Here is a 15,592-nt window from a genome sequence, read left to right as displayed (position 1 = left end):
ACTGTTTACCTGTTGATCTGTTCTCGAGCTCTGGCTGCTGACTGATTAATGAGATTTTGAGTTTATGTAACTGGAATGAGTTTCTGCTGCAGAGCTGTTGGTTCTGCTCCTCAGCATGGAAAGAATCCACCTAAACCGGTCGGTCTCTGGTGGGGATGCTCTCCTCCCACCAGAAGAAGAATGTGGAGCAGAACTACGACCAAGAAAGTTCAGATGCTTTGGAAGAGCTGGTCGTCTCTGACATTTGAGATTTTGCCAACTTTGCAAAGGCATGAAGACATGAGACTGTAGCTAAACCTAGAGAGGAGGGGTCAAGGGTCACGTTTAAGGCAGGAACATTAAAACTGGGAGGAGAAAAGAAGAGGAGTTATATTAGCACATCTGAGGAAGAACCTCCTTCAGTTAGAGAAGAGCTTCGATAGAAGAAACAGGAAACATCAGAGCTGCAGCATGATGGCCGGTCGCATCTGGTTCTGCTTCTTCGTCCTCTGTGAGTATATTTTACTATTATTTTATTTAACAGGACACAGAAAGTGGGTCAGTGAAACATCGATAAACCCTGGAAGTTTCCTCCTGGCTTCACGGTGGAGCAGTGGTCGGTTCCTCACAGCAGAACGTTTCTGGTTCCGATAGTTTCCATGTTCTCCCAGTGACCCACTGGTTTCTGTGGTTTTCTCCTTCAGTTATGAAAACAGATCATTGGTTATTTGGGTCTGAGAGTCGGTGGATGATCTCTGTATATCTGTGTTGGACCAGAACTCTGGGTGACCCGACCCACAACATAGTAGCTGAATGTTGGTTATTCTGTGGAAACTTTTCTCTCTGCTCCATTTTTTAAACATTTGTTCCCTCAACAGCTTCTTAGAGAAAGAAGCCTAATATATTCATCTTCTTCTGCATTTGTAACCACATCTTATTAGACATTAAAAACAGGAACTGAGAAAAAAAACTTCATTTCTGTACTTCCTCTAACTTCTGTAATCACCAAGTCAAAAAGCAGAAAGTTTATTTCAGAGAAATGTGAATCATCTGGTTGATAGTAAAAACTCAGGCAGGAGGTTTATCAAATCAAACAAATTTTATTTGTATAGCACATTTCAGCAGCAAGGAATTTCAAAGTGCTTTACATAATTAAGATAAAAGCAGCATGTGACATTAAAAAAGAAGGAAAGAAACATTGAGAAAGAGTTAAAAAGAAATTAAAAAATCAAGAAAAACATTAAATAGATTTTTAAAATAGTTTTTGTCAAAACGCTGTTTAACAAGGATTCTCAAACCCCAGAGTTTTAGTCAGCATCAGCCCAGGAACGGTTCAGTTTTGGTCCAGTTGGTCATAATGTGCAGAAGATGACATTTGTGACCAGCAGGTGGAGATCTTTTTAAAAGTATCAAGATGCACCCGAACACAGATTTAGCAGTGCACAATATTTTATTAAGCAATTCTTCTTTAAAACAGTTTTTAAAAACGAGGCTTCAGGCCCACTACTCGGTCCCTGGAACAAAAGGAACACACAAGGAAAAAGGACAGACAAGATCAATTATTCCAAAGGAAATAAAACAAAACATACAAAAGAAATTAGTAAATCAAACCAAAAAGAAAACAAATTAGTAACTTCAATGACAAAACAAAACTAAAAGAAAACAATGGAACAAATCGTTGTCATCCACTTCCAAATGCCCTTCGATGGGGCCACAGGAGTAACGCCCCGCCCACACAGCCGGCCCAAACCGCAATGGGTTTAGTTGAGAGTGGCCCAAACAAACAATGGCAAGATAAGACAAGACAGCAGAGCGTCCAAAGCGCTGCAGCTCCAAACAATCAGTTGCCTGAAACAGAAAACCCATGGACAGTTGGAGCCCTCAGCTTCATGTTCCTGATTCTTAAGAGTTCGGATTTTAAAGAATTTAGCCATCTATATTTTACTTTACTTTGACTCAAAAGACGTTTTACTGTTAGGTCATTTTCTTTTCATTTCATTTTGCTGGATGTATAATATTATATTAATGTGGAACTGTTGTAATTTTCTGACTGTTTAAATGTTTATGTTGAACTAGGAAACGTTCAGATATTTATCTACATCTGTTGTTCCTCATCCAGCCTCTAGCGCCCTCTGGAGGACGTGTTGAACATAACAGCTCTCTGTAAATCTGGTCTGGACCAGATTAGGTTCACACGGGATTTTAAGAGGTTCTAGTATTTAATTCAGCTGCATGTTGGAGGAACAACCTGCAGGTTTCAGATTAACTCTGTTCTTTCTGAGTTGATTTAAGATATATACATATAAAAAGATAAGCATTCCTTCTCATCCTCCGCGGGTGTTCTGTCTTTCTCTCTCCCTCTCTCTCTCTCTCTCTCTCTCTCTCTCTCTCTCTCTCTCTCTCTCTCTCTCTCTCTCCCCTCCAGTATCTTGGCTGTGCCTAGAACTGCACATTTCTGGACTGGACTGAGATGTCTGATGTTGTTCCTGGGATCTGTTTTAGCCACTGCTCCAGTTTGGGGGTGACTGCCCCGAGGGCCCCGATGACCACAGGCACCACTGTCTCTTTGAGAGATCCTTCTGGATCAGGATTGTCCGCCCTTCAGGTTTTCCAGTTCCTCTCTGAGGCCCTGGTGTTTCTCCAGTTTCTCTTTTTCCTGATGTTGTAATCACTTGGTATTGCTACATCCACCACAACGGCTTTCCTCTGTTGTTTCTCCACCACCACAATGTCTGGTTGGTTCTCCATCACTATTTTGTCTGTCTGGATCTGGAAGTCCCACAGGATCTTGGCTCAGTCATTCTCCACCACCCTCGGGGGGTTTTCCCCACTTTGATCTCGGGGCTTCCAGTCCATATTCTGCACAGATGTTCCTGTACACTGTAGAGAGAGTGTACAGAGAGAGAGAAAATGAGAGAGAGAGAGACACTTCAGTTATTTGTCGGTGGTACATCCCATGTAGGGGCTTGTCCTTCCATGATGGTACCTCTAGCACCTCGTCCTCTGTTCCCCATTCCCTGAGACATTCGCTGAGCACATCGTCTATTGAGGCTTTGTCCTTAATGTATTTATGGAACTTGGATGTTTCATCCTGGACAGTGGCTCTCACACTCACTAGTCCTCTGCCTCCTTCCTTACGGCTCGTGTACAGTCTCAGGGTGCTAGATTTGGGGTGGAACCCTCCATGCATGGTTAGTAGCTTCCGAGTCTTAACATCCGTGGTCTTTATCTCTTCCATTGGCCAGCTAATTATTCCTGCAGGGTATCTGATTACAGGTAAGGCATAGCTGTTTATTGCACGGATCTTGTTCTTGCCATTGAGCTGGCTTCTCAGGACTTGCCTTATTCGTTGGAGGTATTTGGCTGTGGCTCCTTTCCTTGTGACCTCAACGAGGTTGCCATTTGCTTGTGGTATTCCCAGGTACTTGTAGCTGTGCTCTATGTCTGCTATTGTTCCTTCTGGGAGTGAGACCCCTTCTGTGTGGACGACCTTCCCTCTCTTTGTAACCATCCGACCACACTTCTCTTGTCCGAATGACATCCCAATGTCAATGCTGTAGATCCTGGTGGTGTGGATCAGTGAGTCGATGTCTCGCTCCCTCTTGGCGTACAGCTTGATGTCATCCATGTAGAGGAGGTGACTGATTGTGGCCTTATTCTTGAGTCGGTATCCGTAGCCAGTCTTGTTGATGATTTGGCTGAGGGGGTTCAGACCTATGAAGAACAGCAGTGGGGACAGAGCATCTCCTTGGTATATGCCACATTTGATGGACACTTGTGCAAGTGGTTTGCAGTTGGCTTCAAGGGTGGTTTTCCACAGCCCCTTCGAGTTTGCAATGAAGGCTCTTAGAGTCCTATTGATCTTGTACATCTCTAAGCATTCAATGATCCAAGTGTGTGGCATTGAGTCATAGGCTTTCTTGTAATCAATCCAAGCGGTACACAGGTTGGTGTGTCGGGTTTTGCAGTCTCGGGCGACTGTGTGGTCTACAAGGAGTTGGTGTTTGGCTCCTCTGCTATTTATGCCAATGCCCTTCTGTGCTGTGCTCATGTATTTATCCATGTGCCCACTTATCTTAGCCGCTATGATGCCTGACATGAGCTTCCATATTGTAGAGAGACAGGTTATTGGCCAATAGTTGGATGGGACTGAACCCTTTGAGGGATTCTTCTGGATCAGGATTGTGCGCCCTTCAGTTAACTATTCAGGGTGAGTCCCATTTTGTAGCAGCTGGTTCAGTTGAGTTGCCAGTCGCTCATGGAGGGCAGTGAGTTTCTCTAGCCAGTAGGCATGGATCATGTCAGGTCCTGGTGCTGTCCAGTTTTTTATACTTGAGACTCTTTCTTGGACATCTGCCACAGTGATGGGCTTGTTCAGGGAGGTTGCTGTGGTCCTCTCGTAGAGAGGTTAGGCATATATATATATATATATATATATATATATATATATATATATATATATATATATATATATATATATATATATATATATGCTTGTGTGTTTATTTGGATGTAGAAAACATGCTTAGATTGTACTTCCTAACAGGAAGTTATGGTTTTAACTTTTCTTTTTTTCTTTGTTGTAGCTCTACCGGTTGGGAAAAGCAGTTCTTTCAAAAACTTTGACCATTTCCATTGGTTGCCTGGAGAAAACCTCTCCATTATATGCCATCCCTCACCTGGACCATGGCGGATTTTCTGCAGAGAAAACTGCCAAGGAGAAAACATTCTTATTAACACAACATCCAATAAAGAAACAAGTGGAAGAAACAACATTGAATATTCTGAAAGAGTTCATGACAAGTCTTATAATTTAACTGTGAAAGTCTCTAATGTGACCCATTCTGACTCTGGACTGTACAGATGTGGTCTGACTGACTCTCCTTCTACATTCATAAAATTCAAAGCTGTTGTTGCAGAAGGTGAGTTTATATTAAAGATACTTTTTGTTCTAAATAAATAAAGGACGTTTCAGTCGCTCACAGAGCTGCTGATGTTCGTCTTATACTGAAGTTGAAGGAAAAAATTCAAACTAAACATGTCTGTACTTTTTTATAAAAGTAATTGATCTATATGAATGTCAGTTTCTGCTGGTTTACCTCTTCCAGCCTCAGGCTGGTTGAACTGGGCAGCTCCCAGTGTGAAACTGGTGTTAATGTGATCAGACTGAGATCAGACAGTAACTGATGATTATTCTAACAGCTCTGCTGGATGGAGGCAAAGATCATCACCTCTATAAAGAAGCTGGCAGCTCACTGACAGTCGCCTGTTCCTTTGGTTCCTCTGGAAAAACATTATATTTCTGCAGAGGAGAATGTGAAGAAGAAGAAAACATTCTTATTTACACCCATGGAGTCAGAGCTCAGAGCGGCAGATACAGCATTGGACATAGCAAACACAAATCTTCAGACGTTTTTTATGTGACCATTAAGAATCTGACCCAATCTGACTCTGGACGATACAGATGCCTTTCAAGTTTAAGCTACTGGACAAATTCACATGTGGATTTTAAAATCAGTGTCTCAGATGGTGAGTTAAAGTAATATATACATACACACAAATATATAAGCACTGAGGAGGTTTTTACAATATGTATGTTTATCCTACAGTCTCCTCTGAAACCACTGATCCGTCCCCTCTGGACCAGAAATATGGAGCAACATCTACAGGTAAATCAGTTCACTGTCAGATTATAACTTTTCCACTGGAGGTCGACTATCAACACAACCAGGAGTTTGTTACCTTGGTTGAAGTCTTGAAAAAAGTTTATTAACCCTGACATGTCCATAGTCAGTACCATGATCCGCCTGTAGGTGTCAGTAAAATCCAGCTTGTTAATGTCTGCAGCTCTTCCTCTGATTGTGATTGTTGTGACTCTGGCCGTCGTCGTCGTCCTGCTGTCAGCTGCTCTGATTGTTTCCTACAGGAAGAGATCTCTGAGAGGTGAGAAAGCAGCCGACACACTTCTCTTCATGTTTACAGGTTTTCTGTTATGATAATTAAATAAAACTATAAATGAAGTGGTGAAACATGGCATCCTCTTTTTGTCTCATTAGTTTAGATGCTTTTTAATACTTTGGATTTGTTTTAAGTGATGTTGATTTTTCTTATATCTTTGTTGTTTTTCTATTTCAAAACTGAAAATTTGTTGATCTAAACTTTGATTTTAATAATTCATCACAATAATTAAGTATTTGCTCCACAGGTTTGGAGATGAGAGGCTCTGGCAGCCAACTAATGGAGGTGATTTATTCTAAAATTAAAAACTGGATCAAAATGTTGCATCTGGCTTATGAAAGCTCAGTTTGTCTGATGTTTTATTATTATTCTTTCTAGACTGTCGCCTATAAGCAGAGCCCCTCTGGAGACTTGATTTATGAGAACTTTGAATCTTCCAGCAACAACCAGAAGGAGAACTGATCAGATACACATGGAGCTAAAAGAAATTCAGATTGTGAAAAAACATTTTGTCCCTCATTTCACAGAGAAACTCAGATGTTACATATATAGAGTGAAATATTTCCTTTATTTCTTGTCATTTGGATTATTCTGACTCGCAGAATTAAAACCCAATATTTATTTTCTCAGATCAATAAAAATTATATTTTATCAGAGAGGCCAGTTCTGGAAGTCCAGGCTGTTCTGACTGAACCTTCAGCTCATCTGCGTCGTTGGTTCTGGTGTCTCTCATCTTCCTCTGATCAATACTCCATAGATCCTCTGTGGGTTATTGATCAGGGCAGCTTTTGTTGCCATGTGACTCCAGGTTCAGTCCAGTCCTGGTGAAACTTCCTCAGATTTTTTATTAGTTTTGTTTGATAATCCTCACACCATAATCAGCTGATTAGGATATGACATCATGAGTTTCCTAAATGTAACTTTTTCACAATGTTCATTTTTATTAGATCTACCTGTAAATACTGTTATGACCCAAATGAAACTCTGGATTCAACCTTAAATTCTGGTTCTGCTTAACAAATAATAACTGCCTGAAGAAAAATAAAATAAAATTAAAGAATAATTTGAGTTCTTCTGCTTTTATTTTCTAGAGAAAAAGTTTTGTGTTTAAATACCATTGAGAATTTACTGATTTTAATCTTCTACATTTTCAATTCCAATTTATAAAAATAATAATGATTAAAAAATTTAAGAGAAGTAACATAATGCATTAGTGTATTAGTAACATGCCTCTCTGCATGCGCACTTTTTTGTCTGTCAGATTAGTTTTGTACATTATTCTGTAATCAAACATTTAAATTTTTGTGAATAATCCTCAGCTTTCCTTTTTTTCTGCCAATTTTGCTTTCTGTTGTCAGCTTTTAGCTGTTTTAGTCCCGTGGATGGACGTCATGGTCCTGTAGATTTTTTTTCATGAACGTTGTTCAGATTATAAACCTTAAAAAAATTATCTTTTCCCAGCTATTTGTAAAACAATGATACCAATAAAATTAAATGCTTCTGCTGTAAGAATAACAATAAAAGAAGATTTTTCTTCAGTTCTTGTGTTTTTTATGTAAATGATTCACACAGCAGACACAGATCCACCATCATGCTCTCTGAGGGAAATAAATGAACTTTGACACTAAGTTCAAACAGTTTGTTGGGCCGTCAGGAACCAACTGGGTTGGGTTCCAGTAAATCTCTGCAGTCAGCAGCGGTCAGACGGCTGGTCAGTACAGACAAAACGATTCAGAGACAAACACAAAGTTTAATGTAAATTAAAACCTGGAATCCACAACGGATCACCTGGTAGCAACAGATGACCTGAAACAGGATGAAGATTCAGAGGAGTGAATAGTTTTTACCGCTACTTGAGTAAAAATGTTTAAGCAGTGCTACGTTTACAATGTTAGGATCCCAGTCTAACCCAACTCTGTGTATGAATAACTGCTTTCATGTTCACCCCTGTACAGCAGACCCCCACCCCATGAGAGAGGAAGGAAGGAAGGAAGGAAGGAAGGAAGGAAGGAAGGAAGGAAGGAAGGAAGGAAGGAAGGAAGGAAGGAAGGAAGGAAGGAAGGAAGGAAGGAAGGAAGGAAGGAAGGAAGGAAGGAAGGAAGGAAGGAAGGAAGGAAGGAAGGAAGGAAGGAAGGAAGGAAGGAAGGAAGGAAGGAAGGAAGGTAGGAAGGAAGGAAGGAAGGAAGGAAGGAAGTAAGGAAGGAAGGTGCCTTCTTTAATATTCCTTAATATTGATGAAAGTTATTTTTCCATTGGCAGATTAAATCACTCATAACTTCTTTATCAATATTAAGGAATTGTTCACTTAAAACAACTTCTTCTATCTTGCTAAAAGTTACTTGTAACTTACTTTCGTGTCAAGAAGCTGGTCTGCGGTGTCCTTGTTTGCTGTTATTATTTTCAGCATCCACTTGATGGCGCCATGGAGCGCTGAGGCGCATCAGGACTCAGCAGCAGAACCAGAAGAGCTCCAACAGTTGCTCTGGGCTCCACGCGTGTCGATGTGGAAGGAAATGAAATGAAATGGCAGATATTCTGGCGAAACAGATTATAAAGAGAAACGTCCACTGAGAAAATCTGAAATGAAGCCGTTCATTGTGAAGTACATGCAGAGTCTGGCAAGAGTATCGGGATTGTCAGGAAACGGGAAGTATACAAAAATATGTAGAAACAAGAAACAAGACGGAGCAGAACAGGACAGTCAGGTTTAAACTACACTCAGTTTAAAATATGTAGGTATTATAACCAGCAAGAGACAGTGGAGCTGCTGCTTCAGTGTAATAAATACAGCTTCTATAGGGATGAAAGGAAAAACATCAGGAGTTCACTTTATCTGGACTTTTGGAGAATAAATCAGCCACCATATGCAGTAAGATTATTTTATTTCTGAAGGCAGCTGGTTCATTCAGAAGAAATCTGCTGCTGTCTTTTCTTCCCATCCTCTCCGTTCTCCAGGTCCCAGTGGACTGGATCCAATCAGACTCTCCAGGTGGTGAAGCATTTAACTCTGTCTGCTCTGAATATTCAGCCCGCTCACCTGTCCGTCTCCTCCTGGCCTCCACTCATTTCCTGGACCTGAACACGTTCACACTTCATCTTCTATAATAACAGCTTTGATTTTTACTTGACTCCTGACCGTGTCTGTGCATGTGGATCAGAAAGCTGAATTACATAGGATGACGTTTTTATTTTTATTTTTTCCAAGTGCATGAAGATATTTACAGTAGAAACTACACAAATATTTGGTAAGATTTTGTGTTTTTGCAGTGTAGTTGTACATGTATCATGTGGATGTGCTCAATCCCTGTTGCTATTTAAACCATAATTACTAAATCACAGAAAAGTATTGGCCCTCTGAGCCTTTCAGGGACATGAAGTTTATGCACTAATGTCTGTTTTTTTCTTACTGCACTGAACCAACTGCATGTTTGCTTTACTGGAATATAAATACTATATGAATCTGTACATTTGTACTTGTTGGATCAGGCATGTTAAGTTATAATAAATAAAATGAGTTTTAGTTAAATGCATCATGATTACTGTCCAGGTGTCAGTAAAAATGAATCCTTGTTTCCAGGTAGACAATAATTGCAAATAACATAAATAGACCATGAAAGTTTTGGGCCTCAGTAATGTAAGGCCTGCTGCCAAACGTCCTGCGTGAATGTTGCTGCTTTCGCACAGTGAGGGATGAACTCTGATAAGTGTTATCTTCTTTTACAGAGGCTTACTTGCAGTAAAATCATGATAAAATCAAAGGAAACGTGTCGACCTCAGTGAGCAGAGTGAGGCGGAAGGATGCAGCACCGCACAAAACCGGATGAATTCAAGTCACTTTCGGTGTCAGTTAAACTTCAGATGCATCATGAGTTTCTGATCTTTGAAGCCAAAATGTTCCAACAGTTCCACTTTTCTGACTCCACCATTTCTAGCTGCTAAAAGCTGCTGCAGCTGCAGCTTATTTTACGCAACAGTTTGATTTTATCCTCCAGTTCCAGTTCCAACCTCAGACTGGTTGAATTGGGCAGATCAAATATGAAAAAGGATTAAAATCAGGAGGAGTTCTGTTGGTGACTCACAGCTGATCCAATCAGACTCAGAACGGTACCGATGTAAACTGGACCGAACTGATTCAGTCAGCCACTGTGGTGAGTTTCCACCAGTAAGAAGATAAAACTCTGAACATTATGAGTTTATCATCCATTTCTCCCTCAGCATCTTCAGCTCTAAACCTTCTGTCTCCCATCAGCCTCCACACCATCAACTGGAACCAGTTTCAGCTCCAGTTCAGGAAGCTTCACACCTTCACTTCCCTCTGAAACCTCTGGTCTGAATCAGGAGAACTCAACATCTAAAGGTTCACCAACCCACAGTGAGTGATGGAGGAAACCTTCAGTTCAAAAATGGTGATCAGCTCATGTCACCATCAAAACATCACATCTTCTGCACATGAATGTTGAACTGAAGCTCCATTATTTTAATTGTCTCTACAATCTGCATGCTTCAGATGCGTTAAGCAGGAAGACACAAGGACCTGGTGCCCGGTACCAGAACCAAAGCTCCTCATGAAACCCAGAGTAACAAACATGTTTCTCCTCCAACAGGGTCTGCAGATGTTCTACGGTTTGTGGTTCTGACACTGGTTGTCATCATCCTGTCATCTTTGGTTCTGCTGGTTTGCTGCAGAAAAAGATTTGAAAAACACACAAGTAAGGCACCGGAAAACACACACACACACGCACACTCACACGTTCTTGTTTATAGACTTCGCGGGGTCCGAAAGCAGAATGGTGAGTTGCGGGGCCCACCCTTTCTAGACGTCCTAGATCTAGGAAAAAAGTCAGGCAAGTCCCCCAAAAATCTTGATACTAAAAATCACCTTCAATAAGCACAATTTGAAACTTTATTTTACACGTCAGTTTTTTGGTCACTTGTGGAGCCTGTTTCTAACTTTTATGCTTTGCGGGGTCCACCTTACACACATTTCTTACATTTATGCTTTGCACTGTCCATGTTACAGACATTTCTAACATTTTGCTTTTTTTGCTACCTTGTGGGCCAAGTGAGAAAAAAATACATGAGGCATGTTAAGAGAGCATTCCATAGAGTGGTTTCCCATGTGGGGTCCAGCATTTTGGGCCCCACGACATAACCGGGCCCCTCAACGTTGGAGTGCTCCCGTACTCAGGACCCCGCATGGCAATATAAACAAGTACACCTACACACACACAAAGACGAATCTATGCAGAAGGTTTTGGGCTTTATAATTCACATGACAGATCCAAATGTTTCTGGTATAAATTCACCAAACCTCCAGGTGCATAGAGACAATAAAGATCAGCAACACCTGAAATGCTGAGAAACAACTTTATTATCATCTGACGTTCATCAGGTCCTCCATGATTCCAGTGTTGGTCAGGCATCGGTCCATAGGAATCTAAACAAACCATATGAAAAACAAACATGTTGTTATAAATGTAGTTTGCTGTAAAGTAACATGTTAGAATTACGGTGTCTTTAATCTGTAGTTTAAACAAGGGGCTGAAATATTCCATGAACTTTGCAAACAGAAACGTCCTGCAACTGAAATGAGCATGAAAGCATTTAGGAAGTTTCTGAAACCGAGATAAAAATAAAAACTTTATCTCCTTCTGATGAAGAACTTCCAAATGAATGAAGACGTCACAGAGGAAGCTGATGAGTGGAGATCTACTCAAATGTCGATTTTAATTTAAGCTAACACTTTATTTGTTTATGACATAATGTCATGAACATGAAGAAGTCTTCACAAATGTTTATGACTGTTGTCCTGAAGTGCTATTCTGTAAATAATGACACTTTTAATACAAAGTTCATACTTAACTTTGGACTTTTAATAAACTTTTCATTTATAATGTCAACAGTCATAAATATTAATGGGGACGTCTTACACTGTAATGTCAGTTTTATGCAAACCCCATCAAATAAAGTGTTACTGAATTTAACATTAAAAATATCTCAGAAAACTAGAGATTTCAGCTGGTCTGACCTTTGACCTGAACCTCCAGAGCCACATGAAGCCGGTTCCTCAGTGGACCTTCTAGCAGCTGCAGAACATTTTAGGACCAGAGGACGAAAGTCTGAGAGCAGAGAAACTTTGATTCCTGCAGCAGGTCAGAGTAGAACCAGGAGGGTAGAGACACCACCCGGTTCTACACCACCTGGTTCTACACCACCTAGTTCTACACCACCCGGTTCTACACCACCTAGTTCTATACCACGTGGTTCTACACCACCCGGTCCTACACCACCTAGTTCTACACCATCTAGTTCTACACCACCTAGTTCTACACCACCTGGTTCTACACCACCCAGTTCTACAGTCCTTAGTTCTACACCATCTAGTTCTACACCATCTAGTTTTACACCACCTGGTTCTACACCACCTGGTTCTACACCACCCTGTTCTACATCACCCGGTTCTATACCACCTACTTCTACACCACCCGGTTCTACACCACCTGATTCCTTCCACTGGCTCCCTGGAGCTCAGAGAATAATCTTTAAAGCATCATAAAATGCCAAATTCTCTTTTTTTAGCCCTTATTTGTATGTTTTATGTACTATATGCTCCATATGAGAGCAAAACGTTAAAATCTATTCTCTCTGTGCTGCGTAGATATCTTGATGTTTGTTTTGGGTTATATTTTTCAGTCTGTTCATTTTTCTCTAACTTTTTTTGTTATAGGGAAATAAAAAATTCTCTAGCATTTGCTGTGGAACTGCTAAACAAGGTCATGATTTCCAGCTAATAAGTTTTGTGAATCTGCCGGGGTTTCCCCACAGCGGTTTTGTAGTCCAGGTTCAGTTAGTAGACAATCTGTTTGGTTGGAGTGTGTAATTACCCCACCAGGTTCTTTACAGGTGTCTGGTTAAGTGTTGTTTTTCTCAGGAATGCTCCCATATCAGTGGAGAACGTCTGTTTGTACAGAGCAGTGAAGGATGAGAGCTTCAGGAACCTCTGCTGGTATCAAGAGGGCTTTTCAAAATACTTCATCTGATTGAGGGTCAGTTCCTTCTCCCTACAGAAACTAGCGACACAGCAAAGCGCTAAGCTGCTAGTAACTGACAGCAAATCTTATTTTAGACATGAATGTTGTGGTGATGGCAACATCCTGGCCGTTGGTTTGATTGAGTCTTCTGCTTCTGTTAGTGCTGTATGCTAGCTGTTAGCTTCCTCCTGTAGGATAAAACTGCACTGCATGTTTTGGATGTAATTATTTGGTTTTTGTTTTTCTGTCTTTGTCTTGGAGAACCCTTGATCCAACTCATGTGTTCTGCGAAAGTGACATGAATCATAGTCATACCACAGTTACGTCATTAACATTGTGTTAGCATTAATATTTTAAAAGGTGTCTGAAATGCATGGACACTGTAGCTGAACTGTGCTCCGTATTGTAGGTAGTAATTATGAATGCAGAGGATGTAAATACAGTAATTACACCATGGAGATGCATCCATTTTAACGCGTGGTTCTGCAGGTTGGTCGTCTGCATTCTCTGGGTCAGACTCTGGCGCCAACATGATGGATGGACCAGTCTTCTGTTGTTGACATCTTTAATAAACTTTAGAAATTAAAGTTTCTCTGCCGGTCGATAATCGTATCACTGTTATCAAACTAGGAAAACGGCTGAACAGGAAGGAGTGGGCCGCTGTGTAAGGGGCGGGGCGTCAAATGTCTCATTCACATTAAAAAAGACGCAGCAAAACAAGTTTCTGTAAAACGCCTCAGAGGGCCAAGAATTCAGACCAACACATTGAAGTTTACTTTGTATAGACCATAAGTGAACGATGGCTGATGCTTTCTACGCTGAGCCTCGGGTGGATGGAAGCAGCCATGATGTGCCGCTGTGCTATAACTGAGCTTCAGCTCTGCTGCTGCCATGTTTATCTTCACTGATCAGCAGGAAACCGGAAGACAACGATCAGAAACACAAGAACCCAACAGAATCTGCAGCTTTGCTCCTACAAACACTAAAGTCCTGCAAACGCTTCACCTCAGGTTTAATTTGGTTGTTTTAAAGGCTCATCGCTGCAGACTGCTTTTACAACAGGCAGCCTGGGCTTTCATCAGAGGGCCTGCAAATGGAGTCAGTGCAAAATGAAAAAACAACAGGAAAATACCAGCCACTGTGGGAAGAGAAAATAAAAACTTCAGATTGCATTAAGGAGTAAGAAGGCAAACTGTATTCATATAAAACTTTTCACACACACAACACAACATGCATACAACATCAAACAGCCTAAAACTAGTTAAGCCAGTCTGAGTCAATCAGCTGCATTATAAAAATAAATCAACAGAATCAAGGCAGCGCAAAGTTTATTTCCATAGCACATTTAGAAACACCTGCAACGCTGACCAAACGTTGTACAGAAGCACAAGAAGGAATATCAACCTTCAAAAAACTAAATCATCACCTTTCCTGAAATAATGGCCAAAATCACCTTTAGCCTATTTATCAAGTCCAGACGACCCAAAGCACTTCACACTACAGCTACTCATAGTAGCCACAGCTGCCCTGTGGCTGCCATGCCACTGTCAGACTGCTAACCAGTGTTAGCATCTACCTTGTTAGCCTCGTTAGCTCTTATTGCCTATTGGTTTCCTGGATGTTCATCTCGTTCTCCGTTCAGCTGAAGGTAAAACCTAAATTATAATATATTCTTACTTTGTTCATAATTAAAGTTGATATTATTGAGGTTAAAGCATGAAAAATATGCCTTGTTACGTCATCTAGTGGCCCACGTGTCCGGACTGAGAGCCACCATATTGTTGTCCCAAACGCGATCAGTGAGTATTTTCTGTGCCTTTCATTTGGGTTTTGGTTCTGTCTGTCACATTGTTGTTGAATAACAGCCTTTATATTCAAATGTAAACTTTGACTGATTTTGGGTTAAATGTAATGCTTAATGTGTTTGAAAAATCCATCCATCCATTTTCTTTAACCCTTGTCCCTCAGTGGGTCGGGAGGTGCTGGTTCCTCTCCAGCTAACGTTCCGGGCGAGAGGCGGGGTCACCTGGACAGGTCGCCAGTCTGTTGGAGGGCAACACAGAGACACACAGGACACACAACCATGCACACACACACTCACACCTAGGGGCAATTTGGAGAGGCCAATTAACCCGACAGTCATGTTTTTGTACTGTGGGATTAAACCGGAGTACCTGGAGAAAACCCACCATGCACAGGGAGAACAAGGAGACTCCATGCAGAAAGACCGGGGCCGGGAATCGAACCCAGAACCTTTGTGCTGCAAGGCAACAGCTCTACCAACTGCGCCACTGTGCAGCCCATGTTTGAAAAATTATTTTGCAATTTACAAAAAGTGAATTGAGGTAAAAGAATTGTTTTATTGGAAATTTGAGCAATTTGATAAACTGATGTCAGATATGATGTATATAGAAACATGATTTAAGGATTAAAGCTAAAACAGCTTAATAAAAATCTATCATTCTTCTGGTCCTGTCTGTTGACAGGTCAGGGTTTTTTATGCTGGATTGTTCCAGAGGTGGATTCCTCCTGTGAATTCGATGGCGATTCTTCCCACCTGGACTGGAACTGGATTCCTTCTTTTCCATTTGGAGTCCTGCTGCACCCTGCAGTGTGGTAGTCCA

At 41.1% G+C, this 15,592-nt stretch overlaps 1 protein-coding gene across 1 annotated transcript; it reads left to right on the top strand.

Moving 5' to 3' along the window:
- Positions 1-316: 316 nt before the first annotated feature.
- LOC145552321 (polymeric immunoglobulin receptor-like) lies at positions 317-7,475 on the top strand. Its single transcript, XM_081609378.1, has 7 exons — positions 317-490; positions 4,566-4,901; positions 5,182-5,508; positions 5,589-5,648; positions 5,827-5,922; positions 6,185-6,222; positions 6,316-7,475. The coding sequence occupies exons 1-7, from the start codon at positions 451-453 to the stop codon at positions 6,397-6,399; spliced, it is 981 nt and encodes a 326-aa protein (XP_081465504.1). The 5' UTR covers positions 317-450; the 3' UTR covers positions 6,400-7,475.
- The last annotated feature ends 8,117 nt before the right edge of the window (positions 7,476-15,592 follow it).

This window comes from Poecilia reticulata, chromosome 7 (assembly GCF_904066995.2).
Source record: "Poecilia reticulata chromosome 7, P_reticulata-male-v2, whole genome shotgun sequence".
NCBI classification, from domain to species: Eukaryota; Metazoa; Chordata; class Actinopteri; order Cyprinodontiformes; family Poeciliidae; genus Poecilia; species Poecilia reticulata.
Note: the sequence above shows the minus strand (reverse complement) of the source record. Positions and strands in the feature narration are given on the sequence as shown.